Here is a 17,863-nt window from a genome sequence, read left to right as displayed (position 1 = left end):
TGGGGGGTGGGGACAAGAACAAGGCCTGGACCATAGGCATTGCTGGCCATCTCCACTCCTCAGGCAGCTCTTGGAGGTGCTGGCAGGGGCTTCTGAGTCCTGATTCTGACAGACTTAGGGGCTGGAGCAGCCTTAGGGTGGATCCCGTTGCTTTGCCCTCTTGGGTCTCAGTAGGAATGGGAGCCAGGAATTCTGGCACCAACTCTGTAGAGGGGGCGGGACCCAACGCAGTCAGGCCCCTCCCTGGACCAGGGCCTCAAATACCTGCCTGTGCCCAGGCACAAGAGTTGTAGCATCTGCCTGGTATCACCTACACACTCCCAGCCTGGACCTCAGATCCTTACCTGGGCCCAGATCCTGATTCTCTGGTACGGCCCCATCCACATCTCAGGTGAATCTGGGGGCTGGGCCCACTCAGGCTGGATGGTAATGGGGTCCTTCTATTTGGGCTTCAGTTTTCCTACGGAGTAGGAAAATGGCATGAGCCTAGCGCACCACCCTGGGGAGACATGGGAAGCGCAGGGGGAGGTTGTGCCTTGGTGCAGGCCAGCATTGGGTGGTATATACTGCCAGGTCCCCCATGTCTGGGGAGGTAAGAGGTAGCTGGGTATGTCCGACTCCAGGTCTGCGCTCACGCAGGCTGTCTGTCCCTCCCAGCCCACTCGCTCCGTGCAATGGGATGTCCCCGGGCCCTACTGGCCATACTCTGGGCTCTGGGGGCCGCCGGGGCAGCAGCGCTGCGCATTGGAGCCTTCAATATCCAGAGTTTCGGTGACAGCAAAGTTTTGGACTCCGCCTGTGGCAGCGTAATCGCGCAAGTGAGAGGGGACAGGGCCGGGGCTGCTGCTGGGTTTTGCGGGCGAATCAGTAGCTCGTGACCCCGCCCCGGTGGTTCCTTCTCCAGATCCTGGCTGGCTATGACATCATGCTTGTGCAGGAGGTGCGAGACCCGGACCTGAGCGCAGTGTCTGCACTCATGGAGCAGATCAACAGGTGTGGCGGGCAGGGCCCAGCGTTGGGAGCTCTGGCTGGCATCCTAGGCCTCAGCGTGGTGCCTTGACTCAGGGCCTGACCCATATCTCCGCAGCTTGTCCAGGCACGAGTACAGCTTCGTGAGCAGTGAGCCCTTGGGGCGGGAACATTATAAGGAAATGTACCTGTTCGTTTACAGGTGAGGGGCGGGGACGCGGAGTGTGGGGCAGACGGTGGCCAGCTCAGCACACCCACCACCTTTTGCCCCCAGGAAAGACGCGGTGTCAGTCATAGACAAGTACCAGTACCCAGATCCGGAGGACACCTTCAGTCGTGAACCTTTCGTAGTCAAATTCTCAGTCCCAAGTTCCGGTGAGGCCCCGCCCCTCCTGCAGGCCCCGCCCCTCCTGCAGGCCCTACCCCGCCTCTGACACCCACCCTCTCCAGCAGCTGTCAAGGAATTTGTGCTGGTCCCACTGCACGCTGCACCGCACCAGGCGGTAGCGGAGATTGACGCTCTGTACGACGTGTACCTGGATGTGATAGACAAGTGGGGCACTGACGTAAGCCGCGGGCCTGCACAGCCCTGGGTTCTAGGAGGCGGGCCTTGGGGGAAGCCAGAGAGCCATGGGCTCGTCTAGGGTGGCTCAGACTCTAGTGTCTGCCCCCCCCCCCCCCCAGGACATGCTGTTCCTGGGCGACTTCAACGCGGACTGCAGCTATGTGCGGGAGCAGGACTGGGCGGCTATCCGCCTGCGCAGCAGCGAAGTGTTTAAGTGGCTCATCCCAGACAGCGCTGACACCACGGTAGGCAACTCTGACTGCGCCTACGACCGCATCGTTGTCTGTGGCGCTCGCCTGCGCAGGAGCCTGAAGCCCCAGTCAGCGGTGGTACACAACTTCCAGGAGGTATTTGGCCTGGACCAGACGCAGGTGAGTACTGAACTCTACAGGGGTGGGGGTCCCCAGGCTGCTCTGCACTGGCAGACAGGAGCCAGTTCTCTTCTGCCCAGGCTCAGCCTCAGTGCACCTGGCAATCCTCTCCCTGCCCTAGTTTCTGCAAAAGGCCCCTAGAGGCTCAGTTCAGGCTGAATGGAGAACAAGTCTGGGATGGCAGGATAGGATGCCCTTTGCCTCTGTGAGGTGAAGTTCTGAGTCTGTACCCCCACCCTACCTGCAGGCAGCAGCAGGGGTGGACAGCCCAGGCCTCACTGGCCTGCTCCCCCACATGCAGAGGTTTTTAGAAACCCAGCAGGCTCCATCCTAGGTGGGGGGCAGTTCTGAGATGAAGCCTCAGGGAAGACAGGTTGCCCAGCAGGGCTTCTGAGGTTTGGTCCCCTCTCCCTCCAGGCCCTTGCCATCAGTGACCATTTTCCTGTGGAGGTGACCCTCAAGTCCCACTAACAGCTCTGAGGACTGGTCAGGGCATGCTGCCTGCAGACTGGCCAAGAGGAACAGCTCCAGTGTTCCTTCGGGTGGCTGGCTTATCCCCAGCAAGGCTCCAGGGCAGGGTCAACTAGGACTAAACAGTTGGCCATCAACATGTTACAGAAATACTCAAGTCTGTTCCCCCATCTGTAAAATGGCCTACCACTACCTACCTCACAGGAACTCAGTGTGGCTCTGTTCAATAAACGAGTGTTCAGTCAGGACCACAAAAAGGTCGGCTTGGAGGCCTCCGTGTCCTTTCTTAGGACTCTTCCTGTTGCACAAACCTTGGTCCTGCAGCACAGCAGGTTCTTTAGGGAACAGGCACAGTCTGGCCTGCCCATTTCATGTCCCGCTGGGAACTAACACCTCCAGACCATTGTAAATTCTTTCAAGAATTTGTACTGAATGCAGTGAGGATCAGTATTCAACACAGGTATAGTGTTGCCTTCAAATCCAACCTCCCAGCCCAATCTCCCTCCTGCAGTCCCTGATCTTGCAAAAACCCTCAGACACTGGTCTATATCAGGGGCCCTGTCCATCACTGCAGGGGGGTCAGCTTAAGGTCCTGCCCACAGAACCCATGACCTCAGGATCAGGATCAAGCAGAGCTGGAGTACACAGCATAACTGACAAGGGCCTGACGAGGTTTCTAGTTTTTGAAACATCTCATCTTTGGCAGGATTTGGTAACTATCCTGAATTGTATGGGAGGAAAAGCCTTTTTGTCACGAGTTTGAACATTTTTTTTTTTTTTTTTTGACAAACCTTTCTAAAATAAGATCTAGGACCCTTGAAACATAGAATGCCTCTCAAGTAATGCCTCCCTCACCCCTAAGCTCCCGATTTCTCTGAATTGTTATACACTTCCTCCATCTAAATGAACAAATATGGTGGCCAAAGGGTTTATCTCAGGGTGGGGGTTGGGGGGTCTTGTGTGGATCATCAGGGTCCATGACTGCCTTACGTTTCTAGCAATCAGGCAGCCCAGCAGTCAGGGATGGGACAACCTGAGAACTTTAGTCACAATTCTTTGGGAAAGGAGACAATCAGTAGTGACACTGCCAAGATCCAGAAGAGTTCCACCTGCCAGTTCATAATTCCCAAATCCAGACACTGCACCATCAACCCCACCCTGCCCACCTGCCAGGCAGAAAAGGCACTTCTGTGGTGGTGGGCCTTAGGCCTTGGCTACAGGGAACAGGGCGTTTTGGGAAGATCAGTAAAACAAAGAGCTGACAGGACTTTTAAATCAGAAAATATCTTGTTTAAAACCCCTTGGGACCAGAAGGTCCCCGGAAGAGTGAATATGCATAAACCCTATGTGGGCAGCTCAGCTGTTAGCCTTTCTTTTGTTTGAGCTTTTCTAAGTACATCTGCAAGTACTTTTGGATGGAGTCTCTGGAGATAAAACTGACAAAGTTCTTGATGTCCGAGTCACGCTCTTTCACCAAGCGGTCTACTGTGGCTTTTCGCATCATGTTCTTGGTCAGCTGTCGAGCATGGTCTAAAGATAACAGGATCCACATGTGAAAACCCACTCTCTGAGACAGTGGCATCATTCCCAACCTTCCAAAGAGAGTTCCAACAGAAACTTTGGTAGAAAACTTAGAGGATAAAAGTAAACAAAAAGGTCCAGCCAGTGTGGCTCAGTGGTTGAGCGCTGACCCATGCACCAAGAGGTCGCCAGTTCGATTCCCGGTCAGGGCACATGCCCAGGTTGTGGGCCCGATCCCCAGTGGGGGGTATGTAGGAGGTGGCCAATCGATGTTCTCTTATCAATGTTTCTATCTCTCTCCCTCTCACTTCTTCTCTCTCTCAAATCAATAAAGGAAAAAAGTATTGAAGTAAAAAAAAAGAAGAAAATGAAAATCACTTATTTCCCACTACCCACTGACTTCTTTTAAAAACATATAGGAGGAGCCTGGCTGGTGTAGCTCAGTGGTTGAGTGTCAACCCATGCATCAAGAGGTCTCGGTTCGATTCCCATTCAGGGCACATGCCCAGGTTGTGGGCCTGATCCCCAGTGTGGGGCATGCAGGAGGCGGCCAATCGATGTTCTCTCTCATTGATGTTTCTATCTCTCTCTCCCTCTCCCTTCCTCTAAAAATCAATAAAGAAAAACAAACAAACAAAACATATAGGATGAGCCCTGGCTGGTGTTCTCAGTGGTTAGAGTGGAAGTCTGTAGACCAAAGGCTCATGGGTTTGATTTCTGGTTAAGGGTACATACCTGGGTTGCAGGTTCGATCCCCATCCCTGGTTGGGGTACGTGTGGGAGGCAACCAATAGATGTGTCTCTCTCACATCAATGATTCTTGCTCTTTCTCTCTGTCCTTCTTTCTCCCACTATCTCTAGAAAATGGAAAAATACCCTTGGGTGAGGATTAAAAAACAAAACAAAACCACAACCATATAGAATGATAATATAAAAATTGCCTTAAAAAATTGTTTGTTTGTTTTTTTTCTTTATTGATTTTAGAGAGAAAGAGGTAGAGAGAGGGAGAGCTAGAAACATTGATGAAAGAGACTGGCCACCTTCTGCATGCCCTCCACTGGGGATTGGGCTCACAAGGCTGGGCATATGCCCTGACCAGCAATTGAACTGGTGACTTCCCAGTGCATGGGTCGACACCCAACCACTGAGCCACATTGGCTGGGCTAAAGATTGCATTTTTAGCCAGTTTGTTTTCACTCAACTATATTATTGAGAATCTTTTTTTTTTTTTATCCTCACCTGAGGACATTTTTTCTTTTTCTTTTTTTTTGTTCAGACAGAACAGGAGGGAGAGAGAGGAAGAGAGACAAAGAGAAACATCAACGTGAAAGGTACACATTGAGTGGCTGCCACCCGCATGACCCAACCAGGGCCAGGACAAACTGCAACTGAGGTACGTGCCCTTAGCAGGAACCGAACCCGGGTCTCTCTGGACCGCAGGCCAACGCTCTAACCGCTGAGCAAAACTGGCCAGGATTATTGAGAATCTTTTTTAAAAGGTTTTTTCTTTTTGTTAATCTTCACCTGAGGATATTTTCCCATTGGAGGGAGAAGGGGAGAAAGAGAAACATTGATGTAAGAGAGACACATAGATTGGTTGCCTCCCACATGATCCCAACAGGGGTCAGGGATTGAATCTGCAATCCAGGTATGTGCCCTTGACTGGGAATCAAACCCGAGACTTTTTGGTCCACAGGCCAACACTCTAACCACTGAGAAAACTGGCCAGAGTTCTTTAAAAAGATTTTAAATGGATTTTAGAGGTAGAGAAACAGCAAACAGTTGTCTCCTGCATACCCCTAACTGGGGGTCGAGCCCACAACCCAGGCATGTGCCACGACTGGGAATTGAACCAGCAACTTTTTGGTTCATAGGATGATGCCCAACCAGCTGAGCCAGGGCTCATTGACAGTATTTTCCAAGTCATTCAATATCCTATTATAATTAACAGCTGCACAGTATTTGGTCACCCCATGGCCCATGAGCTAAGAATGGTTTTTTTACCATTTTTATACAGTTGAAAAAAGGGTAATGTTACAATGTGAAAATTATATGAAGTTCGAATTTCAATTGTCCTAAGTATTATAGAACACTGACATGCTTGTATGTTCACGTACTCTCTGTGGCTGCCTTTGTTGTGGCATAAACTGTGTGACCCACAAAGACAGAAATCCACCTGGCTCTTTATATACAGTCTGCTAACCCAGGTCCCTATTATAGTTGATATAACCAGCCCTATTTCTAGAAATAGATATGCTGGCTACTTCCAATTGTCTGTATAGAGAGTTGAGTAGTGGACCCCCAAAAGACACGTGAAAGTTCTAACCACCCCTCTAGAACCAGAACTCATTTGGAAAAGGGTCTTTGCAGATGTAATTAAGATGAGGTCATCTTGGACTTGGGGTGGGCCCTAAATCCAATGACAAGTGTCCTTATAAGAGAAAGGAAAGGGAGATTTGAGATAAAGGAAACCATGTGAGAGAATGCATTTCTGTCGTTTTAAGCACCCCTCCACTACCACTTTACCTGTGATAATGTTATAGTAGCCCCGGGACACTAAGTCAGTCTGCATGTTCTAGACTTGCACAGTGCACTTTTTGTTGTTGTTAATCCTCACCTAAGGATATTTTTTCCATTAATTTTTAGAGAGTAGAAGGAGGGGGAATGAGAGAGACACATGAATTGGTTGCCCCACACATGGGATCAAACCTGCAATCCAGGTATGTGGCCTTGACCAGGAACCAAACCAAGGACCCTTCGGTGTGCAGGCTGATGCTCTAACCACTGGACACACCAGCCAGGGCCACAGTACACCTTTACATGAGAACTCTCTGGACTCACCAGGAATACCAGACTGGGGAGAGAGGGGGAAGGAGGCTTTGCTTGCCCACCAGTACCCACAGCAGCTGGCCCTCCCTGTGCTCCTCACCTGGAATGGCCAGCCACTGGGCCATCACTGAGAGTGCTGTGCTCTGCACCTGGTCCTCAGGCACTACCTTGTCCACCATGCCCACTTGGAGAGCCTCTGCTGGCGGGAAGAGCAACCCCAGCTGCAGAGCACGTTCTGCAGCACGGTGCCCAATAGTGTTCACAAGGGTATCTTTGAACCTGGAATGCAGACATCCACTCACCTGGGGCTGGGAGCTCCCAGGTGGATTGGTTTATCCCCGGGCCAAGTGGGATATGGGTGCAGTCCCTAGCCTTACCAGAAAGGGGCAACAATGCCCAGCAGGGTCTCATTCAGCCCCATGAGGTATTTGGGGTTGTCAGCCAGGACCCGGTAGTCACAGGTGAGGGCTATCAGGCAGCCTCCAGCAGGGCTAGATCCCTGCAGGGGAAGCAAGACCAGTGGGCTCTGAGTGCTGCTACTGCTGGTCCCAGTAGTATTCTAGAGAGCCAGGGTCTTGAGGAATGGCCTGCTGGTGGGTGTGAGCGCTGAGTGACCTAGCCCTGCCACTCCTCCCCTCCACCAGGCTCAGGCCCTCCTTGCACCTTACTTGGGTTGTCACCACATCTCTTTGGGGCACACGAATTCTGGAACCTCAGCTCCAGTACCTTACTTTAGCGGCCTGTTCCTGCCTTCCCCAGGTCAGGCCAATGTGATGTTTTCAAAATGTGGATCCAATTCCCCACTTGCTCCCTATACAGTCCTTGGATCCTGGGCCCTGCCCCTACCCAGCTAGTGAGTTGACCCCTGTGGCCTCCACCTTGTCACCGTGTCAGTGATCTGTAATGGCATGCTTACTTGTGCAATCTGAGGGTCTCCCCAAGGCACCCCTCCCCTTTGAAGACTTCCCTGAGGGCAGGGCCACAGTACCCAGGGAGTCCGCAAGGCCACTCGGGAGTGGAAACACTCACATTGACAGCGGCAATCACCACAAGGTTGGACAGGTAGAGCCGCAACCACAGCTCCTGCACGGCCTTCCAGTACTCAGCACAGTGCGCTGGGTTCCTTCCGCACATTTCTCTCAGGTCCAAGCCGGCAGAGAAGACCCCGGGGCGGTCCTGGGTAAATGAGGGAGCCAGGGCCTCATCAGAATCCACCTACCAGGGCAATGTGCCTCAGGGCAGGGGGAGCCCACAGGTGCTCAAGGGGCAGCAAGGCTGAGGTCATGCTCATGGTGGCAGGACACTTCCCCAAGGAGCCCAGAGCTAGAGCTCCAGGACTGTCTCAATCTCCCTCAGACTCTATTACTTCTACATCCTGGGATGTTCTTCCCTTTCAAAGTTCAAGCTGGCAAAAGCGGAACAGCCAGGCAGGGTCAGGTGCTCCCCTGGGCTCTACATAACCTACGTGGTATCCCAGGCAGAAAACTCAGAGGTGTGGGGAGAATTTCTGACAGTCTGTTGAGGGCACATGTTGATTTACACCCAAAGGTCAAGCCAGTGGCAGACTGGTACAGACAGAGAGGTGCTGCTGTCTGATCAGAAAAGGGGCAGTGACCAGTCAAGAAACCAGACCTCTGCCTGGGCTGTCATGTGTGAGACAGAAATCTGGGGAATGATCTTGAAGGCATGTGTGTCCTGTGTGCCCCAGGTCTTAAGAAAGCTGCCAAGGAAGGGAGGCGGAGCAAACACAGAAGAGGAACCACAGGCTGGAATAAAGGGCTGCCAGCACAATGGCACTTTCCAGTAGTGTTCTGGCACCAAGTTCTGGACTGTTGGCCAAGAATACAGACAGGGAGAGATGGCTCAGCAGTCTTCACCTGGGCGACACTCACCCCTGGGGCTCCCACATGGTCACAGGGGGATGCCTGAGGCTATTTTGATTACTTACTGTTTTGATAACTAGAAATGGCCACACTGCTTGTGAGAATGACAACCACCCAGTGTGTGTGAAGAGCAGGCAGATAAACTATGGGACAATCACACTCCATGGCCCCTACATCTTTACATTAAGCTACAAAAGCAAGTTGCAGTGCAAGGTGTTGTACATACATGTGATTATGTGTTTGCAATACCTGGAGGCTGACCTTGTTTCCCTGGAATGTGTTCTACTCCTATAATTTAAAAAGACCCAAAAGAGAAAGATGTGTGATCATTACACTAAGTCCACTGTTCCTCACGGGCCAGATATAGGGACCTGGAAGCCAGTTCCTAGTTGGGGAGAAGGGATGGCAGCAAGGACAGAGTGGCTCTTGCTTTAAGGACATGGCAGGACTTTATACTCAGCTTTTCTGCCCTTTTCCTCATCCTTTTCCCACCATAATCCCCTACCCTCCTCTCCCCACAAGATCTAATACATTTTATTAGCAAGATGTTGGGCAGGATAACAGCACTTGCCCATAGTCCTGTTTCAGGACATCAAAGGCAAAGCATTATATTCTGGATGTGAGAGAATAAACCACATGATCCTAACTGGGACAATCTCTGTCAGACAAACTAGGAGTGTGGGGCGGCCTGTTTCTGTGATTTAGCAACACATCTGTAGTGGGCCATATTGTGTCCCTGAAAAAGACTTGGTCAGATCCTCACCCCCAGATTTGTGAACATGACCTTATGCAGAAATAGGGTCTTGCCCTGGCTGGTTTGGCTCAGCTGTTAGAGCATTGGCCTGTGGACCAAAGAGTCTCGGGTACGATTCTAGTGAAGGGCACGTACCTTGGTTGTGGTTCGGTCCCCAGCCCTGGTCGGGGTCGTGCAGGAGGCAACCGGTCGAGGTGTCCCTCTCACATGGATGTTTCTCTCTCTCTCTCCCCCCCTCCCCCTCTATCTGAAGGTAGATGGAAAAATATCCTCAGGTGAGGAATTTTTTTTTATTCTTTTTTTTATCCTCATCTGAGGATATTTTTCTATTTATCGACATGAGAGGGACACATCCACTGGTTGCCTCCCGCATAATTCCGACCAGGGCCGTGACGAACTGCAACCGAGTACGTGCCCTTGGCTGAAATCGAACCCGGGACTCATTGGTCTGCAGGCCGATGCTCTATTGCTGAGCCAAACTGGTCAGGGAGGAGGTGAGAATTAAAAAAAAAAAAAAGAAATAGGGTCTTTGCAGATGTGATAAAGATGAGGTCACACTGGCCCTGGCCGGCTCGGCTCAGCGGTTAGAGCGTCGGCCTGAGGTACAGCGAGACCTGGGTTTGGTTCCTGCTAAGGGCATGTACCTTGGATGCCATTTGTCCCTGGCCCTGGTTGGGCCGTGTGGGTGGCAGCCACTTGATGTATCCCTTTCATGTCGATGTTCCTCTCTCTCTCTCTCTCCCTCCCACTCTATCTGAATAAAAAATGGAAAAATGTCCTTGGGTGAGGATAAAAAAAAGAAAAAGATGAGGTCATACTGGAGTAGGGGGGCCCCTAAATCCTGTGACTGGTGTTCTTCTAAGGAGAGGGCATTTGGACACAGAGACACAGGGCAGACATTTGTGAAGATGGAGGAGACTGGAGTGGTGGAGACAAGTATGGAAGACCAGGAGCGCCACAGTGGGATGAGGCCAAGGAGGATTATCTCCTAGGGCCCACTGGAGTCAGCCCTGCCCATGCCTTGATTTTGACTTTCTGGCCTCCAGAACTGTGAGTACATTTCTGTTGTTTTAAGCCACTCCATTTGTGTGCTTTGTGATGTGGTCACATGACACTAATGACATCACTCCACACTCAACTGCTGAGGACCCCCTGGGCAGGCCTTGTGCTACTACATACACAGTAGGTACTCAATACAGAACACAATATAGAGATACATTTAGGGGGCAATCACGCTGTAGTGGGGAGAATATGGGCTTTGGAGGGACAAATGCTGGCTCCCCTCCTTCAGGGCTATGTGACTTTGATGCCTGGAGGCAGCAGAGACCTTTACAAGCATGGAGGCTGGGGGCCTCGGTAAAATGATAGCTTTCTTCCCCCTTTCATTCCAAAGGTCCATATTTGGTGATATACTGTTTTCTTATTTTAGAGCACAGTAAAGAAAATGTCATGCTATGTAGTGACATCTTTTTTTTTTCAATCCTCACCCGAGGACATTTTTTTTTTTCATTTATCTTCAGATAGAGCAGGAGAGGGAGAAAGAGAAACATCCATGAGAGAGACACATGGAGTGGTTGCCACCCACACGACCCCAACCGGGGCCAGGGACAAACTGCAACTGAGGTACGTGCCCTTAGTGGGAACTGAACCAGGGACTCTGGTTCAGTTCCCACAGGCTGATGCTCCAACCACTAAGCCAAACTGGCCAGGACTGTAGTGACATCTTAAATGGAGTATTTTCAGACATTATCCAGGGTGAAAAGTTCCCAGGCAGTTTTAGCATCTCCAGGAAGTTGTGTTGTGATTGTCAAAAAGTTGCCTGGGATTCCATCACCAGGCCCTCAACAATCTACACCCATGAGTATCAGGCCCAACCTAGGAGAAACATGGAATAATCTCTCCCCCAGGGCATGGAGACAGGCTTTGTTCTGCAAACTCCAGCTTCACATTACCCACAAGGTATATGCATCACCCAGTTCCCAGGAATCCCCTGCTGGTCTCTGTCTCCAGCACAGTGCTGGTTCCCCCCAGTACAGCCAGGCTCCTCAGAGCTTTGACAACACCAGGCTACCCCTGGGACAACCTGAGGGATAATAAAGCAGATGTATGCCCACAGTGGGTGCTCCAAACCTTGGCTGAAAGAGGCTGTGGCGGTCTGTTTCCTGTACCTTTACTGACAGCAGGGTAAGACATCCCCATAGGTATCTGTAATATGGTGGCACTAAGCTTTACGGGACACTCATACTGTCTGTGGCCCCTAATTTTAAAGGTGACCCTAGTACTCTTCCTGACCTGACAAATGGCCTGTTACGTTGGGTCCGTACTTCACCTCCTGGCCTGGTCTTATCTGTGTCCTCTCTTGGCACCTGTGGTGCCTGGCAGAGCAGGTTGGGCTGATGTCCACTGGAGAGATGAAGGAACACATGAGGCACCCAGTCCTGTGGGTCTCGGTGTTAAAACTAGCCCAGGCTTTGAGGACCACTCAGGAGGGCACCCCAGGAATCCACTGCCCAGTTTGTGCAGGGTCTATCCTTCATGAATCAACATGGGCTGAAGGTTGTATCTGCAAAAATGTCACCTGCATAGCCCAGCCAGTGTTGGCTCAGTGGTTGAGCGTCGACTCATGCACAAAGAGGTGACCGGTTCAATTCCCGGTCAGGGCACATGCCCAGGTTGTGGGCCTGATCCTCAGTGGGGGGCATGCAGGAGGCAGCCAGTCGATGTTCTTTCTCATCAACGTTTCTCTCTCTCGCTCCCTCTCCCTTCCTCTCTCTAAAATCCATACAGAAAAAAAAATTTTTTAAATGTCGCCTGCTGAGGACCAAGAGCCCTAGAAATCTCTTGGGGCACCTGCCTAGTTATTCCACACTATGTGACGTGCAGATGGTCTTCGAGTTTGGACTTTGATCTGGTAACAGGTTCGCACTTTGATCAGGGAAGTTAGGGCCTTAGGGAGCTAACAGGCACCCACCGAAGTTAAGATGACGCCTCGGAAGGTCTTGTCATTCTCCAGTTTCTCCAGACTGATGACAAACTCTGTCAGAAACTCTAGGCTGAGGCTGTTCACCGGGGGGTTCTTGAACTTCATCACAGCAATTCCTAGTGTGAAAATGAAGAGAAAGCTCATGCCCAGCACTGGAAAAGTACCCCTATTTACCCTGTACCCTCAACCTGGCCATGGGAAATTACATGGTTTTTAAAAGTTGAGGTGAGATTTGTATAACATAAATTAACCATTTAAAAGTGGACAATTCAGTCCAGCTGGTGTGGCTCAGTGGTTTGAGTGACTGAGAGGTCCTGGTTCGATTCCGTCAGGACACATGCCCAAGTTGTAGGCTCCATCCCCAGCAGGTGGCATACAGGAGGCAGCTGATTGATGTGTCTCTCTCACATCAACGTTTCTCTCTCTCTCTCACTCACTCACCATCCTCCTCTCTTACTCTGTCTGAAGATAAGTGGAAAAACATTCTCAGATTAGGAATAAAAAACCCCACAGAAACATAAAAGTGAACAATTCAGGTTCATTAAATACATTCACACTGTTCTACAACCACTATCCAGTTTCAGAACATTTCCATCACCTACAAACGAAATCCTGAACCAAACAGCAGGGCAGTCACCATTCCTCCTGTTCCAGCCCCTGGCAACCACTGATCTACTTTCTGTTGCTATGGATTTGCATACTGTGGACATTTCATATAAATAGGATTACATGTGACCTTTGTGTCTGGCTTCTTTTCAGTCAAAATGTTTTTAAGGTTCACCCATGTTGTAACATGTATCAGAGCCTCATTCCTTTTAAAATAGAGAGGAGAGGGTGAGACAGAGGAACATTGATGTGAGAGAGAAACATTGATTAGTTTCCCCCTGTACATGCCCCGAATGGGGACTGAACCCACAACGTGGGTAATGTGCCCTGACTAGGAATCAAACTCACGACCCTTTGGTGCACAGGATGACACTTCAACTAACTGAGCCACACTAGTCAGGGTAGCCTCATTCCTTTTTAAGGTCGAATAATATCCCATTGTATACTGCATTTTGTCTGTCTATTCATGTGCCAATGAACACTTGGGTTGGTCCCACCTCTTGGCTATTGTGAACATTCATGTACAAATTTTCGTTGATCTTTTTCTCCCAGACACAAGTCCACTGTCCTGTGGTAGTAGGAAATGGCCTTAGTTTCTGAAGGCGTGACTGAGCCAACTTTGAGAATTAGATGTGCAAGGAGGAATCTAGTGAGAAACTCTGGTTCATGCTTGTTTAAGGTGAAAAATATTAGGGGGTTGGTGTCAGATGTACTCCATTCATTCATAATGCCAGCAGCAAGGAAAGCAAGGACAGGGCCTGCCCTTGTGGACAGTGCAGCTGCTGGCCTGGGCTGGCTGGGGCCATCTGTTCTCACTGCCTGGCCAAGGGCAGACACCAAGGACTTCAAATATGCCACTGTTCATTTAGGGTGCATTTCCCTGGTCAGGACCTTAGAAATCTCTGGACCGTCAACACAAGCCATTCTCTAGGAGTGAGAACTAAGTCCTAAAGGCAATGGGCTCTTTTGAGGCCTTTAGTTTACGAGGAAAAGGTAATTATTACTTGGCTACAGGTATGTACATATACATATAAGAAGCAATCAAAACTTCCAGAAGCTCCCCAAACTTTGTTCAGAAGAAAGTTTCTGAAGGTGTCCCTGGATTTTTGTGGAGCCTGATGGGGTAGAATTCAGGACACGGGGGGAAAAATAAAGAGGCCAATGTGTATCTTCTCTTTCTCCCATTTTTTTGGAGGCAACCAAATTTTTGATGGCCTGGTTTCAACCAGGCTAAAAGAAAAGAGGCCAAAGGTGAACATGAGTTAATAAAGAGGAATTTCGATGAACTTGGACACCAGAGGTAACAACACCCCTGGCATAGGACGAGTATTAAAATAAATATTACTTGAATGGAATGTTGAATAGTTTCAGTAACTAAAATCAGCTTCAGTAATAGCACTGAAAGAAAAACATTTAAAAAACACTTTTACTGCATTACTTCATCTAAGCATCCAGACTCCTGAAAGTTAACTGGGTCTGGCAGTGAGGACAAAACCAGCTCTGGCTTTCTACCAAGCCAACAAAGCTACTGAGTTCCTCCATGGTGGGGTGGGGAAGCATTTGCTTAAAAAATTATCTCAACAATCCTTAAAAAAAACTTACTTGTTTACATAACATAAAATTTACCATTTAAGCCATTTTTTAAGTGTATGATCCAGTGGTGTTAAGTATATATATTTACAATGTTGTGCAGCCATTACCACCATCCAATACTTTTAAATTTGTTTTTGTACTTTTTGATATATATGTTTAAATCTGTAAATGATCTGTTTAGAAACTCAGGTGTCCCCCCCCCCACCCCGGTGTTTTTTTTTTGTTCATCCCCACCCAAGTATACTTTTTCATTGATTTTTTTTTTTTTTAATCCTCACCCGAGGACATTTTTCCATATTTTGTTCAGACAGAGTAGAAGGGAGAGAGAGAAGCATCGACGTGAAAGGGCCACATAGAGTGGCTGCCACCTGCATGACCCAACCAGGGCCGAGGACAAACTGCAACTGAGGTAAATAAAAATATGGAACGCTTCACAAATTTGCGTGTCATCCTTGCGCAGGGGCCATGCTAATCTTCTCTGTTCCAATTTTAGTATATGTGCCGCCGAAGCGAGCACTGATTTATTTTTTAATCCTCACCCAAGGACATTTTTTTCCCATTTATCTTCAGATAGAGTGGGAGCGAGAGAGGTAGGAAGAGAGAAACATCCAAGTGAGATAGACACATTGATTGGTTGGTTGCCTCCTACATGGCCCCAGGGGCCCGAGATCAAATCTGAAATCCAGTTACATGCCATTGACCAGAAATCAAACCCACAACCCTTTGGTCCGAGTGCCTATGCTCTAACCACTGAATCAAACAGGTCAGGGCAGAAACTCAGGTTTTTGTTGGACTTGGATTTGGGCCTAGTTTGAGGCCTGCCCCTCATCACTTAGTTCAGGCAGCCCCAACCCAGAGAGGGGATAACAAGAGAACTAAGCCAAGAAAGTGGTGTCCTGACACTATTCCAGGTGTGGGCAACACTGTAGAACCAGTGTGTGTGGTGGGGGGTGGGGTGGAGGAGGGTGGTTTTCCCCAACGTACAGCAGGGCACCATCTTGAAAGGCTGAGGCCTTACAACTGGGAGGTCATGGGACAGCATGTCCTAAAATCCAAAACTTTGCCCAACTCTGACCCCAAGCCTTCTTAGTACCCAGCTCTGGAGTGCACAAGTTTCTCTTTCAAAAGTGCCTTTTCTATCCCCTTTGGAGAGTGTTAAGAGGTATTCTGATTGGTGGTGGTAGAAGTGATTCCACTTGTGGCTCCTGGCTAATTAGTAAAATACCTGCTGGGTTCTGTGCCACGTGAAAGCATTAAAAAAATTAAAATATTTTATCCTAAAAATACTTCCAATTATTTTAAGTTTCTAACAGCTTAAAGGGGCACATCCGCCAAACTTTAAAAAATAGAAATATATATATATTTTTAATCCTCACCTGAGGATATTTTTCCATTTCTCTTCAGATGGGGGGGGGGGGGGAAGAGGGAGAGAGAAACATAGATGTGAGAGACACATTGATTGCTTGCCTCCTGCACAACCCCGACCAGGGCGGGGATAGAACCGCAATCCAGGTAGCCCTTGACGAATCCAGCCCATGACTCTTTGGTCCACAGGCTGACTCTAATCTCTGAGCCAAACTGGCCAGGGCAAAAAATAGAAATATTTTTTATTTTCATAATGAACTGGGGGGTTGGGGAGAGGACCCATTTAAATGAACACCTCCATTGATGACTCTTAAGCTCTAAACTCAACAGAAATTGACTTTAAAAGTGGGCTTTTTCATCTGGCCATGTGGCTCAGTAGTTGAGCACGGTCACGGGATTGATTCCCCACCAGGGCACATGCCCAGGTTGCGGCCTCCATCCCACGTAGGGGGCGTGCAGGAGGCAGCCGATAGATCTCTCTCTCTCTCACCCATGTTTCTATCTCTCTCTCCCTCTCTCTAACTCTCTGAAAAATCAATAAAACATATTAATAAAAAAAAAAACAAACCACGAGTTTTTTTCTCATGGCCTTTAGAAATTAAGTAGCTTTCACATGAGTCTGGATTCCAGGTCTGGGGGAAATAATACAATGAATTGCATTGTAGAGCATGCTCTGTTGTCAGTACTGCAATGTTGGGAGCCGACTATGTGTCTGACAGAGTCCAGGGAGCCCGGAGGTCTTCAGTCAGAGACTCAACCCCCGCCCAATTTCAACGAATTAGGCTTGCATTATGTTTGTGCAGCTCAGGGCTAAGTGTGGCCCAATGTACCTTGAAATACCTGATCCTATATCCCTGTCGTTGTCTTCATTCCCACCAGTCGAACTCAGGGACTCTGCTCTCCAGGCTGGTTCCTAGCACTGCAAGGCATCATTCCATTTCGCCTTTCTTATCCCTTGGCAGTGGGCAGTGGGCAGTGGGTAGGGACCCAGCTCAGGAAATTCGGTAACGGGCGGCGGCACAATCACCGAACCTCTGACTCCATGGGCTGATGCACGGAGTCGGCGAGGCCCAGCGTGCGGAAGGCCCCGGGCTCTAGAGCTCGAGGGCGAGGGGAATGCTTACCTGCGGCCGGGTCCGGCTCCACCAGCACCCGTTGGCTCCCGAAACGTCGCACGCCGACTCCACCGCTGACTGCTGACTCGGTCCGTCCGAGGGCCGCGCCCGGGAGCCAGGCCCCTGCAAACCGCAGCGCGAGGCCCGTTAGCCCGCCGCCCCTCCTGCCTCCAGCCCGCCATACCCTGTCCCCAGCCCATCCGCCGAAGGTCACGCATACGCACGGAGCAGGGCGCGCGCCTGGACGCGCATTCCAGCCATCAGCGCCATCTTGACCCGACCAAGTGGGGTCGAGGTGCTGGGATGGCCTCGCCGCCTGTCGGGGCCAGCCACGCCCCCTTTCCCAGTATCACCTCCCCTCGCCGGCCAAGATCCACGCCACCCAACTGCGTCAAGCCCGGCGCAAATCCTCCTGGTCGCTGGGGCCTGAAGCCACTCCTCCTGGAGGGCGGAGCAGCCCCGCCCTGCTTGGTTTATCAGATGTAATGGGCTTCACTGACTAGGCCACTGGGGCTGCGACGTGGAGGGTTGCAGGGCTTGGCTCGCGCCACCTGCCCAGGACAGACCCTTCCCATAAGCCCCTAAGAACAGACCCGCACTACCCCCGACCCCCTACAGCTGCACCCATGGCAAAAATCAAGTTACCTAGGCAGGAGTGTTGAAACTGGAGTGACTGCACATAAGTCACAGAGATCACGGAGAGGTTTGAGAGTTTAAGGGGTAATAAAGGACTTTGGGAACTCTGGCAAGTTCACAACAGGCCGGTTTTTCAAATTGCCATCCATGCTAGAGAGGAAACGCGGATGGGGATCAGGTGCTGCCTCAGGTGTGAGCTCTG

The 17,863-nt window shown here is 50.2% G+C and overlaps 2 protein-coding genes and 1 non-coding gene across 3 annotated transcripts; 1 reads left to right on the top strand and 2 right to left on the bottom strand.

Moving 5' to 3' along the window:
* The first annotated feature begins 637 nt into the window (after positions 1–637).
* Positions 638–2,428, top strand: DNASE1L2 (deoxyribonuclease 1 like 2). The gene is made up of 7 exons (XM_036279214.1): positions 638–818; positions 905–993; positions 1,088–1,171; positions 1,244–1,344; positions 1,423–1,535; positions 1,654–1,905; positions 2,323–2,428. Exons 1-7 carry the CDS (start codon positions 675–677, stop codon positions 2,374–2,376), a joined length of 837 nt encoding a protein of 278 aa, XP_036135107.1. The 5' UTR covers positions 638–674; the 3' UTR covers positions 2,377–2,428.
* A 980-nt stretch (positions 2,429–3,408) lies between these two features.
* ECI1 (enoyl-CoA delta isomerase 1) lies at positions 3,409–17,334 on the bottom strand. Its single transcript, XM_036279215.1, has 7 exons — positions 17,250–17,334; positions 17,035–17,148; positions 12,335–12,462; positions 7,756–7,902; positions 7,104–7,225; positions 6,827–7,005; positions 3,409–3,906 (listed from the first exon to the last, which is right to left on the bottom strand). The coding sequence occupies exons 1-7, from the start codon at positions 17,293–17,295 to the stop codon at positions 3,740–3,742; spliced, it is 903 nt and encodes a 300-aa protein (XP_036135108.1). The 5' UTR covers positions 17,296–17,334; the 3' UTR covers positions 3,409–3,739.
* LOC118642943 lies at positions 14,961–15,062 on the bottom strand. The gene has a single exon (XR_004961852.1). It is a non-coding gene; the product is annotated as a U6 spliceosomal RNA (small nuclear RNA).
* Positions 17,335–17,863: the final 529 nt, after the last annotated feature.

The sequence above is a fragment of the Molossus molossus genome, unplaced genomic scaffold, assembly GCF_014108415.1.
Source record: "Molossus molossus isolate mMolMol1 unplaced genomic scaffold, mMolMol1.p scaffold_m16_p_3, whole genome shotgun sequence".
NCBI classification, from domain to species: Eukaryota; Metazoa; Chordata; class Mammalia; order Chiroptera; family Molossidae; genus Molossus; species Molossus molossus.
This window is presented reverse-complemented; position numbering and strand designations above follow the sequence as displayed.